This window comes from Trachymyrmex septentrionalis, unplaced genomic scaffold, assembly GCF_001594115.1.
Source record: "Trachymyrmex septentrionalis isolate Tsep2-gDNA-1 unplaced genomic scaffold, Tsep1.0 scaffold106, whole genome shotgun sequence".
In the NCBI taxonomy this organism is placed as follows: Eukaryota; Metazoa; Arthropoda; class Insecta; order Hymenoptera; family Formicidae; genus Trachymyrmex; species Trachymyrmex septentrionalis.
Window position 1 is genome coordinate 560,953 of NW_017304185.1, and position 15,078 is coordinate 576,030.

At 33.8% G+C, this 15,078-nt stretch overlaps 1 protein-coding gene across 2 annotated transcripts in view; it reads left to right on the plus strand.

The window, feature by feature from the left end:
* The first annotated feature begins 3,338 nt into the window (after positions 1 to 3,338).
* The window catches only part of LOC108745837 (uncharacterized protein C17orf59 homolog), a 54,949-nt gene continuing 43,209 nt past the window's right edge, over positions 3,339 to 15,078 (plus strand). For both annotated transcript variants that reach the window (XR_001939123.1, XM_018482231.1), the window contains exon 1: positions 3,339 to 3,568. Coding sequence is in view for 1 of the 2 variants with exons in the window: in XM_018482231.1 (XP_018337733.1) it covers positions 3,482 to 3,568 (87 nt within the window). In the remaining variant the exon portion in view is untranslated. The remainder of the gene's footprint in view (positions 3,569 to 15,078) is intronic.

Sequence of the window (15,078 nt, forward strand, 5' to 3'; positions counted from 1 at the left end):
TTTTATTTTATTTTATGTATCTATGACTATTTTCTTTAATTATATATATTATGCGACGACTCTTTTTCGCCTCTTATTTTGTTTATTTTGTTTAATAATAGTATAATATAATAAAAAAAAACAATTGACCATATATTTTGAATAAAAATAAAAGAAAATAAATACAATGGTAGTACAATTTTGATAATTATGATTTGTACATGTATGTGTGTGTGTATGTGTGTGTGTGTGCATGTGTGTCCATGCGTGCGTGTGTGTGTACGTATATTAATAAATTATAACTTTACAATTTTAATTATAATTTTCATGCAATATATTATTTTTACACACATAATTATTTAATTATAATTGTCATATAATATTTAATTAATTAGTATTTTTAATTGATCTATTACTCTTTCATATTATTATTAATGTAAAAATTATCTTTATACAATATAAGTTTAACATTATATTATTATAATTCTGATTTAAAAATATACTTACTATAAACAATTTTTATGACACGAATTATGTCTTTTTTTTAGAAAAATCATTCAATCTTTATAAAAATTCAAATTAATAAGCGCTTTTCCTATCCACAACATGGCGAGTCATGTAACCTGAGACTCACTACGTCAAAGATGTCGATGCTGTCCATACTGTAATTATATAGCGTTCTTGACCCGACCGAGTTTGCACCAACCTGGGTTGAAGTAATGGTGTTTCGTGTTTTTCTATTGGTAGAGTGTGTAATGTCAACCAATAGCGAAACATTTTCCAACCCAAGTTGGTGCAAACCCGGTTGGGCCGAAAATACTGGTTGGGCTAATACTGTGCTAGAAGTTGCAACTTAGACAGTGTTCGCTTAGAATATTTCTAATCCATGAAGACAGTGGGATGTGAGAATAAATAGACAAAGACAAACAATTAATTTGGTACTTGTAACAAGTCTTGTTTTAAGACAACTTAAGGGTTTCAAGACTATTACGTAGAAGTCGTAGACGGTCGTGGAGTCTTAAGTCGTACGAAACTGACCAATTCTAATCGAGTATTCTCCTTATATTTGATTGTGATTGGTTGGTTTCGTAAAGACTCCACGACCGTCTACGAACGACTTCTACATAGAGGACCTTATATTTTAGTTACTAGAATTATTCTGAAAGCTGGGATTCACATTGGGCGTATTTCGCGAAAGATTAGAGAAATGCGACTAATTGCTGATTAGAATTTCTGTTGTACACTCTAATAGAAATGCTAAACAAATATATGATTGGTTTTCGTAACCTACGCATCTCAAAAAATATGCTTCATGGGGAACCGACACTTCCATCGCGTACATATGAGCGGATGATTGAATAAATTGTTAAAATCAGAAAGTCTTGTGAGACTACAAGACCCTCTTAGACTTATTTGACGCGTTTTTACATGAAATGAAAGAATTTGGCAAAAAAATGCGTCGCTCTGCCTTGTGATCTGAGATACTAAGCGTTAAAATTGATGACTATTGAGGTTGGGAAATCTGTCACAGGCAAAATGAGGTCTATAATTGTTCTGTTCATGAAATTCACATGAATTTCGACTGGTCTATACTTTTCACGTGATGTAAAGGAACGCACGACTTCTATAATTATACTGTTACAAAATTGAAACTCATATGCATTTTTTTAGACAGAATAAGCTAAAATGAGCCAGAAATTTGACGCATGGTGGTTCCATCATATTTCGGCATAACAATAAAATAGCGTAAAAGGCATAACGCAACTAGGCAGAAACTGATGTTCAAGTGAAACAATATGATGGTCGGTGCAAGTTACACTTACGCAAGTTACGCCGCATATGACGGCACCTGCAGGCTTTCTCTCTGAAACTTGGGCCTGCGCACAATATATCAAATATTATGAACAGGAATAAATATTAAGATTTTAACCTATCAGATACGAGTTACATTGCAATATACGATTTCTGATAGGTTGAAATCTTAATATTTATTTTTATTCCTAAGGCTGCTTTTTCATGCTGATGCTCGGCATTCATTTTCAGCGTCAAAATAGGTCACCTGATCAAAATTGACGAATATCAAGCGTCAATTTTGATCACGTGATCTGTTTTGATGCTAAAAATAAGCGTTGTAATGTCAAGTGAAAACTTAGCCTTATATTTCCTCCATTGTGCGCAGGATCGAACTCTAGAGGGTCGATTGTGTATCTCGAAATGAGTGAAAATTACAAAAGTGAGCAAAGATTACTAGGTATTGACTAATTAAATTATGAAAATTTTAGTGAATTTGTTGACTTTTGTAATTTTTATCTCATTTTAAGATACACACTCGACTTCTAGATTATATTTTTGCTATAATACACGCAATGTAACCTATAAGGTCTAAACACAAGAATTGTTGTAACTTACTTATAGCATTTTCGGTCCGACCGAGTTTGCACCAACTTAGGTTAAAAAATGCCTCGCTATTGGTTAACGTTATACGCTCAACCAATAGGAGAGCACAAAACATCATCACATTAACCCAGGTTGGTGCAAACTCGATCAGGCCGAAAACGAAATTAGAGACTTTAGTTGTAGACGTAAGTAACGCACAAGCTTTGGCGTATAACGTACGATTTTTTGCCGTCTCTTGGAGACATGGCAATAAGTTGTATGTCATACGTGAAAGCTTGTGCGTTACTTACGTTTACAATTTAAGTTTAAGGGCTGCCACACACAAACTTCCGTAACAGAATGCGTAAGATGTAAGCTTAAGCCGATAAGCCAATCAGATTATTGCTTTAGATTACATATCTAACGGAAATAAAAATAACAGTAAACTTATCCATAACCTCACAATAAGGTGACTTTCAACTGGTTGAAACTCGCCTTATGGATAAGTTTATTGTTATTTCTATTTTCGTTAGAGTACGTAGATCTAAAGCAATATTTTGATTGGCTCATCGGCTTAAGTTCACGTCTTAAAGTGTACTGTTACAGAAATTTTGTTTGCGGCAGCCTTAAGTAAGTGTTACGACAAGTAACTCTAATGGATCTTGTGCTCAGACTCAGCTTATAACTATCTGGGCGTAATTCTTGAACGCAGGCTACGGTCCACTTGTGTTACAAATGCTTCGAAGCATTTTTTGATTCGATAGTTAACAAAACTCTTTCTTCCGATTGGTCAATCAAAAGTTTCGAAGCATTTGTAGCGTTAAGTGGACCGCACCTGCAGCCCTGCTCTATTTAATTCTCTTTCCGTGATTGAAAATTCATTTGCGAGACTCGCCGCCTCTGGCGGCCATTTTCAATTCTGGCCGTATCGGCTCGTAGTCGGGGCTACTCTACCAAGATTCTTTCCGTGATTCAAGATCAATCGTTCGATGGAATTAGGTTAAGTTATTGGTTTTGTTTTGACGCTCGACGGTTCGAAAGTACGAGTGGTATAGGTGTGTGTTCTGGTATTTTCTCGTAGCAACGTTTTTGAAAATAGGCCTCGACGATTAATCGCGTAACGAAGATGGATTCAAACGAGATTGAGGTGCTGAAATCGGGAACGAGTATGCGAAGTGACAAGAACGCTGTCATCGATTACGACGAAGACAGAGTAAGATCAGAATTAATTGCCCAGAGAATTGAACGTTTACCAGTATTGCGTATTGTTCTTGTTGGAAATATAAAAGAAACTTGCGAATGAAGTTCAACAATTTATTTTAATTTAAGGAGAACTCGACATAGACATTGAAAAATCAAGAGCGAAGATAGATAAGAATATCGCAGAAAAAAGAATATATTTTATAAAAAACACTACAATAAATAAATAAATACAATTCTGTAACATCCTTAATATTACTTTTGAAGTAATAATATAAACTAAGACTCAAATAATAAAACATTTTTTAAATAAAAGGTTACGAGTTGCAATAGGACGATAGTTGTTAACAATTTAAAATCATTAAAACATGTAAAATATAAACGTTTCAACCCTTATCGGGTCATCTTCAGAGTGTCGTACAATATTAATCCACAATTTAACAGTTCTACAAAATCTTCAATCTTTAAAGTATCCACATCATATTAATTTTTCCAATAATTATAGATAGTATATCTTGACAAATCAAAAAGTGCCTCTCATTGCATCTGTATAAGTTATTAAGTTGTATCGATTTACACAGATCGATAGATGTTGGTTATTCAAAAACTGAAAATATATAATTCTATGAATTAGTCTAACAAATTTAATTTTTAGTCGTACCTTAGGTCATATATGAGAATATTCTCATATAAATATGACCTAAGGTACAACTGAAAAAATTAAATTCTAATTCATGGAATTATATAATATTTTCAGTTTTTGAATAACCAACGTATCTATCGACCTTTGTAAGTCGATACAACTTAATACTTATATAGTTGCAATAAGACACTTTTTGATTTGTCAAGATATATTATCTATAATTATTGGAAAAATTAACATGGTGTGGATACTTTGAAGATTGAAGGTTGTTAAATTGCGGATTAATATTGTATGACACTGAAAATGACCCGATAAGCGTTGAAATGTTTGTTTTTTACATGTATTAGGTTTTAATGATTTTTAATTGGTTAAAAACAATTACTATCCTGTTATAACTTATAGCCTTTTATTAAAAAAATTACTTTTGAAGCTTTCACTTAGGTGTTTTTTTAAAGGTGTCGAAGAGTTTACGGGTTATTATCGTGGTATCGTTAACCATTGCTGATGCCAACATTGCCAACGTTTTATATGCTTTGCTGTTCATTTCATCAGGACTAGGAGCGTACTTAGTGAGTGCTTTTCAGCAAGGACACAGTCAGACACTGTAATACAGTGAATCGTTTCTTTGTTTAATGTAGGTAAACAACAAGAATGTAATGATTCATTGTGTTACACTGTCTGACTGTGTTCTTGCTGGAAAGCACTCACTAAGCACGCTCCTAACCCTGATGAAATGAATCAGCAAGTATCAGTGCATCCTGATGAAGTAAACGACAAGGTTCACGAAACGTTAAAATTGCAATAGATCATGATACGGCGATAATCCATAAACCCTTTGGTATCCTTAACATTATTCCAATAACTTCAGTCTCGATATCTAATTTTTTAATTCGTAATAATTACTGTAGAGTACGATTTAAAGTAGCAATCATTTTTTATATTTGTTTATTTGAAGTATCTGGAAACTGATGTATCAGATTTTCAAATTTAACTTATCTAAATATGCTCATAGATGTTCAATACTATAGCTCTATAAAGCTAGCAGGATCTAATCAAATCAGACCTATCGGAATTTTTAGTTACACATTTTGTATTAAATTGTATTATTAATGATAATTTTGTATCGTGTGACATTTCGAAAAAAATCGAACTGACAGTTTAACATTAAGCTGGCAGGACCAATGTAAAGTATAATAAAAGAAAAAAGAAAAAAGAAAAATAGTATCAGAAATTAATAGGATTGAATTTGTACTATTTTTTGTACTACTAAAAACAATTCTATATTATGTGTCATTTCTAAGAAAACAGTGGCTCTGCCAGTTTAATATCTAAGCTGATAGACTATAAAAAAAAAACAACACAAGAGCAAAAATTAACACAATCAAATTTGTACAATCGAAAGTAAATTAATATTTTACATGTTTTCTCCTTAAAATGATTATTTATATACTTATAATGTATATATTAAATCTCAATAATAAAACTTATGTGAACCTGGCATTCGACTTTAAGAAAAATTTGTTTTTAATGAGTATTTAATTAAGCTAGATTGTAACTAATTTTTTTTCGTTTGTACCTTAAGGAGTTCAAAAATATAAAGGAAAAAATGCTAGCACCCTATTTTGAGATATTTTAAATTTGTAAGCAGGTGCGGAATTGTTTGTATTCGTTTTAATTCAAAATAGCACCGAAATTTCAAATCCGCTTGCGGATTAAAAATATCGCGAAGAATAACTTCGTTAGCTCTATTATACCTATTTTCAAATTTTGATATAATTGTAAGAAATAAGTTTATTTCATTAACAAACCGATCGATCATAGACATATTCTTTATTCTTTTGTGGTTCAGGATTCTCGAGATAGATGTCGCCATATTAGCGAGTCTTTTTACCCCATGCGAGATCATCTCCTTAGATCAGATTTATTTTATTGTTTGTAACGTACACGTCCTTTCTTCTCCGATTCGATTTTTAACAAAGACATTTTTGTGATAAAAGTACAAAGGTCCTTTATCCAATAAAAACCCCAACAATTGGTAGCAGACCGTAATTCATTGGAGAAGGCGAGAGTAAAACGGATATTTGTGAGAAGACGGAAAACTAAGAAACCGGCGGCACGTGAGATCAAGCAACGTAGTAATGGCGGAGAAACCAGCCTTGTGCGCAATCCCGTTTCTGACGAGAGACAATTACTTCCATTTTGGAAAGTAGAAATAGAATCAGTACTACAACTAAAGAGACTGATAAGCGTCATTATGACCGATCGGCTAGCGGAAGACAACAAGAAAGCGGAATGGGACGAGAAGAATGTCGACGCCATTGCATGCATTTATCTTTGAGTGATAGTCAAATATTATATTCGCCAACAAAACGAATGCAAAACTGTTATCGACAGCATCCATGACGCATATGCTGGACCTGCAGAAGACAGAGCGATCGACGCAGGAGAGGAACTGAAAAATATCCGGATGATGGATAACGAAACGGCTAATGAACACCATACTATAAGTTGTGCAAGAGGCATAGCAGTAAAATGTGCAACCGCGGGGCTAAATTTATCTAAAGAGTCAAGATAAATGTATCGCAACGGCAGCTAGCGTACAATGTCGTCTGAGGGTTGCATAACAGGTTCAGCCAAGTTCATGAGATATTAAAAACAACGAGAAAATAGGTTGGACGAGATACTTGAAATACTTAGAGAGGAGGAGAGAGACTTGCAGAAGAAGGAAAAGCAGCAGGGAAATAGCAGCGGTCAAGAAACAGTATATATAGTACATCAATTAAGAGTCCACATAAGAAGGTCTTTAAGAAGAAATGTTTCATATGCAGAAAAACGAATCATCTAGTGAAGGACTGCTATCACTATAAGGATCGCATGGAGAGGAACTGAGACGCCTGAAAATACGAAAGATAAAAAGGATAACAGTAAAGGTAACCAGACTAAGAATGCAAATCTTGCATCCTTGAAGACAGATTAGATTATGCTACATTTCATGTTTTTGATAATAGTATTTGTCTAAAAAGTCAAGATAAATGGATTATAGATAGCGGATATGACATGACGGATAGACGCATATGACATTTGAAAAGAAATTTTATAGATTTCAAGTCGATTAGAGAAAAAATTTATTTAGCGGGTAAAATAATATGCTTGAGTCCAAAGGCATTGGGACACTTAATATTAAAATACAGAATGATAAGAATAAGATAACTTTCATCACAGTGAGCGATGTCATTTATGTTGCATTCTAATTTACTTTCTATCACTAAATTAATAGAGGGCGAGTTCAAAGTTAATTTCACCAAATTTGGTGTAAAGATATGTAGAGAGAACGGTGAAGTAATAGCGATAGGAGAATGTGTAGACAATCATTTTATAACACGTATGACTTCCATAACCGGAAATGAATGTAACAGTATCGATTAAATAATAATATTGATTGCGATAAATACAGTAAGGATTTCACAGATGTATGGCATCGTAAGCTAGGCTATGTGATGAATAATAAATACAGTGTGTTCGGAAAGTGTCGGGATACCTAAATAATTTTTGAACGGATAAAGATAATTGAATGAAACTTGCAGGACACTTATTACATTAGATGGGCTATCTTTTGACATAACAACCCTCCTCCCTCCAGGGATGCGGGAGTGAAACAATCTTAAATAGCATAAGGGGTCAAATGATGATCTCTTTCGAATAACTTCGGAAATAACTCTTGAATGAGACATAGTGTAACTCGGCACCCTAGTCAGTATCTTTTATTAAAATTATGCGCATGTTTCCGTCATCTGCTCTTAGCGTAACCCAAGATCAACGACATGGACGTGGCAGATAACTGACCTCTTTTGGAGTGTTTGATTATCGTGAGTCCCCTCGCCTCTCATGTTTGGGATGCTTCATTATCGTGAGTCCCCTCATCTCTCATGTTTGAAGTGCTTGTTTACAACAAATGTTCAAAATGCTCCCCCTGAACAGCCAAACAATGAGCTAATCGATTATAAAAACTTGAGATCGCCTTCCTATTGTATTTCCGTGATATGTATCTCGTCTCATCAATTATTTGGCGAAGCAAATCATCAAAATCGTTAGGTTTGACGATGTAGACTTTACTTTTTAAATATCCCCAAAAGAAATAGTCAAGAAGCACTAAATCAGGTGATGGGGATGACCACTCAATTAAACATCTCTTTTCTATCCATCTGTTGGGGAAAAATTTGTCCAAGCATCGTCATGCTTGTAAAGCGTATTATATAGTGAGCCGGTGCCCCATCTTGTTGGAACCAAACATTGTTAAAGTTTGAATCAACGATGGTCTATATTGCCAGTAATCTCATCTCGAAGCATATTTTCATATTTTTGAGCTGTGAGGTTGCTATCAATAAAGAAAGGCCCAAGTACACTTTCATCTAACAATTCAACCCATACATTGAGTTTTTGCGGATGCTGCGAATGCGCTTCAACTCCAATGAGGATATTTAGTATTCCAGTATCTGTAGTTATGTCGATTTATCTCACCAGTCAGCGTAAAAGTCGCCTCATACAAAAAAACAATATTGCTTGAAAATTGAGGATCTCTGGTAATTCTGTCTATCATCAAATCGCAAAATTATCATGCGATCATTATCCCGATAAAGCATTAGACGTTGTGTTGTCCTTTGTCGAAAATCCGCACAGTTCTATTCGTGATGTAGCACAACAAAACGATATCGATTTAGCGTCAGTGCATAAAACGTTGAAAAAAAATAAATTCCACTCATATAAGGTTCACTTTATTCAGGAATTATCTGATGACGATTTCAATCGTCGCATAGAATTTCATATGGGCTGGATTGTTAGGTGAAAGTGTACTTGAGTTTTTTTTTATTGATGGCAACCTTACAGCTAAAAAATATGAAAATATGTTTCGAGATAAGATTGTACCGGCAATACAGACCATCGTTGGTCCAAACTTTATGTTTGGTTCCAGCAGGATGAGGCACCGGCTCACTACGCTTTACAAACACAACGATGCTTGAACGAATTTTTTCCCAACAGATGGAAAGAGAGATCCAAGTGAGTGGACACCCCTGATTTGGCGCCACTTGATTATTTTTTTGGGGGATATTTAAAAAATAAGGTCTACATCACCAAACCTAACGATCTTGATGATTTGCGTCGCCGAATAGTTGATGAGACGAGATACATATGTACATGGGAATACAATAGGAAGGTGATCTCCAGTTTTTACAACCAATTAGATAATTGTCTGGCCGTTCAGGGGGAGCATTTTGAATATTTGTTGTAAACAAACACCCCAAACGTGAGAGACGAGGGGGCTCACGACAATCAAGTACCCCAAAAGAAATCAGTTATCTGTCACGTCCACGTCGTTGATCTTGGGTTACGCTAAGAGCAGATGACGGAAATATGCGTACAATTTTAATAAAAGGTGCTGATAATTAAAGTGCCAGGTTACGCTATGTCTCATTCAATAGTTCTTTCCGAGGTTATTTGAAAGTGCCATCACTTGATCCTTATGCCATTTAGAGCTTTTGAACGTGTTTCACCTTCGCACCCCTATGGAGAGGGGAGAGGGGGGAGGGGGAGGGTCGCAAGAAGTCTCATTGGAAAGGTCTTTTCGAAAGCTTTTATACGAGCCATCATTTGATCCTTTATGCCATTTAGGACTTAAACGTGTTTTATCCCTGCACCCCTGAGGGGGGGGGGGTTGTTATCTCTTATGTCAAAAAATAGCCTTTCTGACGTAATAAGTGTCCTGCAAGTTTGATTCTATTATCTTTATCTGTTCAAAAGTTATTTAAGTGTCACGACACTTTCTGAACATTCTGTATATACAGAAACTTATACGAGAAGAACTCGCAATAGGAATTAACGGCGAAGTAAGAGATAATTAATTGTGTAGCATGCAAGACGTGTAAGTTATTGCGAAAGCATGAGAGCGTTATTCATAGACAGAGCCAAGCAATATTAGATTTGTTACATGTTAATATTTGTGGATCCATGCCCGTTAAATCCGAAAGTGGCTTTCATTATATTGCTCATTATAGATGATTACATGTATTTTACCTACTTTCTGAAAAATAAAAATGACGCGTTATTTGTTCCAAGAAAAATGTAAGAACGTATTAGGTAAAGATATAAGACATACGTACTGACAATGGTACTGAGTTTATTAATAATGAGTTTTATGAGTTTACAGGAAGGAAAAAGAAGATATTGAACATTAAAAGATTGTTACATATAACCCTGAGAGTAATGAAAAGGTGGAGAGAGGAAATAGGAAATAATCTTACGATAGTTGCAATACAAATGAAGAGACAGATGTACAAAGAGAAAGTATATAAACAATAATTCAAGGACTCTTCATATATAAAATAAATAACAATAAATCAAGGGCAAAGTCAGAGTCAATGTATTTTTTTAAAAAACTCATACAGATGAAGGAATAAATTAAAAATATAGAAAGAATAATGAAAAAGAAAGAAAAGATATATATTAAGACAAGTAAAAGTGATAATAAATTAAAAACATTACAAGTTTCGGCTACCGGATTGAGCCCTCTTCAGACGTAAGACAAATCAGAGAAAACAAGAATACCGTGATACAAAGTGAAAACGCTAAAATTACGCATATTCAATTATATTCGCAGTTCGGGTGAATTTTGATGTAGAACTCGACGATATTCACGTATGATTAGACAGTCGTAACATATCAAGTGTAACATATCTCTTGGAAAAGTTCTGGTTGATAAAAAGATAAAAAAACATCTTACGAAACAAAATTAAACGCAAAGAAAATTAACGGAATTAAAATAAGAAATAAAAACTCACCAAAAAAAAAACATGTAAATTATTCAAATAAAAGTGTACATAATAAATATATAAAACTATTAAAATATAATAAGACGAACGCATAAAAGACAGACATTGTGTGTATCGCTTGATGTATACGCTCGCGTATTATGCGGGCCGCTTATGCGGGTCAACAAAACTGAGAGAAGAGACGAACAGTCAGTATCGCGAAGTCAAACTCTATTTACAATAGGTATATATGCCCTATGCAGACCTTCCGTGTCAGTTTGTAAGTTCAAGCTGTTTTTCTACTTCTTGATATTGAGCATCTCGGAAATTAAGCGTTTCTTATAATTAGGCTCTTCATCCAAAATTTTAATCCTGTCCTATTGAAAATCATGATCGTACTGCAGCCTGTGCTCCGTGACAGAACGAACAAAAGTATTGTCTGATATGATTACGATGTTCAGTAATTCTAGTTTTTAGTTGTCTGCTCGTCTGTCCAACGTACGACGCGTCACAATTATTGCACAATATCTTGTAGACTACATTGCTTCTAGATGTCTGGGGACAAATATCCTTTTGCACTTTGATATATTTAACCATTTTGTTCGGACTGTGGAAAGAAATCCTGATGTCGTTATTATTATTAAATCGCTTAAACTTTTCGGTGTGAGAAGGAATAAAAGGTACCGTAAGCCAAGAAACAGATTCTTTCGTACAGACATTGTCAATCAAATCTTTATGTGTGTCAAGTGTCTATTTTTAATTAGATTTTTTATGTTTTGTATGTTTTTTATGTTTTGATTTTTTATGCGTTGATTAACAGTGTCAAAAATAAAAGTCAGTGGATAATCATTGTCAAGTAAAATGTTAATTAAAAAAGTCAAATTTTTTGAATGAAACCTAAAATCAGAAAGTAAAAAAGCTTTGTCAACTAGTAAAAAAATTGTATCTTTTTTCTATGCAATTGGGTGATTCGAGTTAAAATTTAAAAATCTCCCTGAAAAGGTAAGCTTACGATACCAATCGAAAATAAAACGATTCCTAACTAGATATAGTGATATTAAGAAAATTTATTTTTTCTTCCCCAATTTCAGTAATAAATTGGAGGCGCGGGTGAAATGAGTTGAATTGTTTTAATAAATTATCGATTAGATAGAAGGAGGAACCGCGGTATAAATATCATCAACATATCTATAATAAAATAAAATGTCCAAATTCAACGACATCAAGGACACCGTCTCTAATCTCCTTTAAGTCCGCTATTACCGGTGACAACGGAGAACCTATGGGAGTGCCAAAGCTTTGCTTGGAAATTAAATTATCAAAGGAAAAAAAGGTTGAATCTAAGACAAATCGGATCGCTCCCAAAAACTCATTCTTAGGAAGTAAGCAGTCCTTCAAAATAAAATCCCATTGCTTATTCGACACAATCGACCGCTATATTCATTAGGACATTCGTGAAAAGAGATGTCACATCCAATGAAATTAAATAATGTGAACCAGTAGTATGTAACATTCTTAATTTATCGACTAAATAAAAGCTATTTTTGATGTAACTGTCTGCCTTCGGAATGGTTTTAAATAATCTATTGTGCAAAAAAGTAGCCAATGAATACAGCGGATTGCCCACCGATGATACGATAATCCTGAGAGGACAACCAGGCTTGTGAATCTTAGGCAACCTATAGGCTCTCGGTAGTAACCCATCACTACAATATAGAGCTTTATAATCAGAATCTTTGATATAACCTTTAGTTCTCCATCCAGTGAGCAAAGACCTTAAAGCTGTCGTAAGTTTTTAATTGGATCTTTCTTGATTAAAACATATGTGTCTGAGTCCGTCAATAATTTGGTCATTTTGTTCCTATATGCGTCCCTGTCCATGGCAACAGTGACGTTGCCTTTGTCATGCGTAAAAATGATGTTGGGATGCGCCGACACAAATGTATGAAAGTCGGACTCTATCCTTAACAGTTGTTTATCCGTGAGTGATGTGAAAATAGGAGAAGAAATGATATTGTTCAGGACTGGAATGGAATGATTAATCACATCAATTCTCCTATCTATAGACATTCTCAATGTACTACTCTCAACTCCTTTAATACAATCAAAGATTAACTTATTTTTATTAACGCAAGGTAGCGCAAAATTATCTCCCAACTGTAAGAAACATTGTATGTTGATAGGAATATTACAGGAAGATAAATTCACAAACCAACCGTCTCTAACAATGGTTAAAGACGATGACCTCTGTAAAGGAAAAGTGTTAGGATGTATGGAAATGACGAAACTAGGAATAAAACTATTCTGTGCAACAGAAGCAGGATTAGCAACATACAAAGCCGAATGTTCCCGTGAGTCGCGTGTTGAAAAAGCTCAAGAGGTACTCGATGTTGAAAAGAACGGTTTCCCAGAAGAATCAAAACTATACTGTATCGGCGCAATCCCCAATAAAGCTTGTTTCTCCTTTTTGTTAAATAACCATCGAAATTTCGATTCAAGTCTTTTGAGAAAGAGATAGTAATGATGTAGAATCTTGTATAGAAAATGATAGTATTGATATAATAGAGAATTCGGATAATCAAAGTGAAAATAAGGTAGTTACTAGAAGGAGAAGGCCAAAGTGACTCACAACAGCGGAAAATTTAAGACGAAAGGAAGAATATTTAAAGAAAAGAGAAAAACGTTTACGAGAAGGTGTGACGCTCATCCAGGTTATCGAATATTCACCATGTCCAATTCATAAATAACATCCAAATAATTATAATGAAGCACGTGACAGTAATGAATGAGAGGAATGGAAACGTGCGAATGGAAGTCGAATTAGCATCATTAAACGAGCATAATGCGAGATACGTGTAAACGCCCAAGAAATGTTAAATTTAGTAAAAAGTAAGTGGGTATTTTTTATAAGTGCGATGAAAATGATAAAATTAAATATAAAGCTAGTTGCTGCAGGGTTTAATCAAATAAAAAAATAAAGATTATGACAAATCATACTCACCGGTTATAGGGGTAGATGCTTGGAGATTATTGATAGCAATAGTAGCTAAGAAGAATCTAAATAGATTTTTTTATGTAAAGACACACAGCGTATTTATAGTAGATTAGAAGAAATCGTTTATTTAGAATTACGCGATTTTGAGAATAAGTTTGAAAAGGGAAAAATATGGGGTGGGGGGGACAAAAAGAGTTTGTACGGTTTATCTCAGTCTGAATGGAACTGGTACTTCAGACCGGTTTAGCACAAGTATAGAGGTTAGAAAAACGTTATACATAAGCCACATAAACTAAAACAGAAACTCGAATTGTCCGATCCAAACTCCGGACGTCTGAGGTGACAAAAAAGTTGAGATCAGCAGCTCGAGAAGAAAGAGCAGCAAAGGAGGCTGTTTATGAGAAGATTTACTTTATGGTCCCTGAATTACCGACTAAACGTAAGTTACAAAATTCTATCGTTATTTGCATAAAAATATCAATGTAAACTTGAAATACAATTTTCTCGAAACGACTTTTTCGGAACTGGCAATCACGATTGAAAAAAAACCACTGCACCGATCAGCTTCAAATTTTAAGGGTTTATAAAATACACATTCATTTACCATTAGGACTAAAATGACTTTGATAACTTAATTTTATTATATTTTTTTTTGGAGCTCGAAAACATTTTTTAAAAACGTAACAGTCAAACTTATTTTTAAAATAAGTATCATTTATTTATTTAATAAGTGAAATTAATTATTTTAGTTCCAATGATAATCGCAAGTGTTCTGATTAAAATGAAGTCTTATTTTTTTATTTCAGTTTACTGAAGATCCGGAATCAGCGACGAATCAGTTGCCGACGAACTTCGTATACGATGCAAAGGAAAATATATTTGTATATATTTGTATATATTTGTATATGTCAAATATTATTCATATTTTTTAATTTAAAAAAATAAAAATTTCATCTTTAAACTTTAATAAATAAAATCCTTTTTAAAAAATTCAAAAATATTTACTCATTTTTTCAAAAAAATTCTTAAAAATTACTTAAAAAACAATGCTATAAAGTAGAATACCCCCTTAAGAAGGCTAT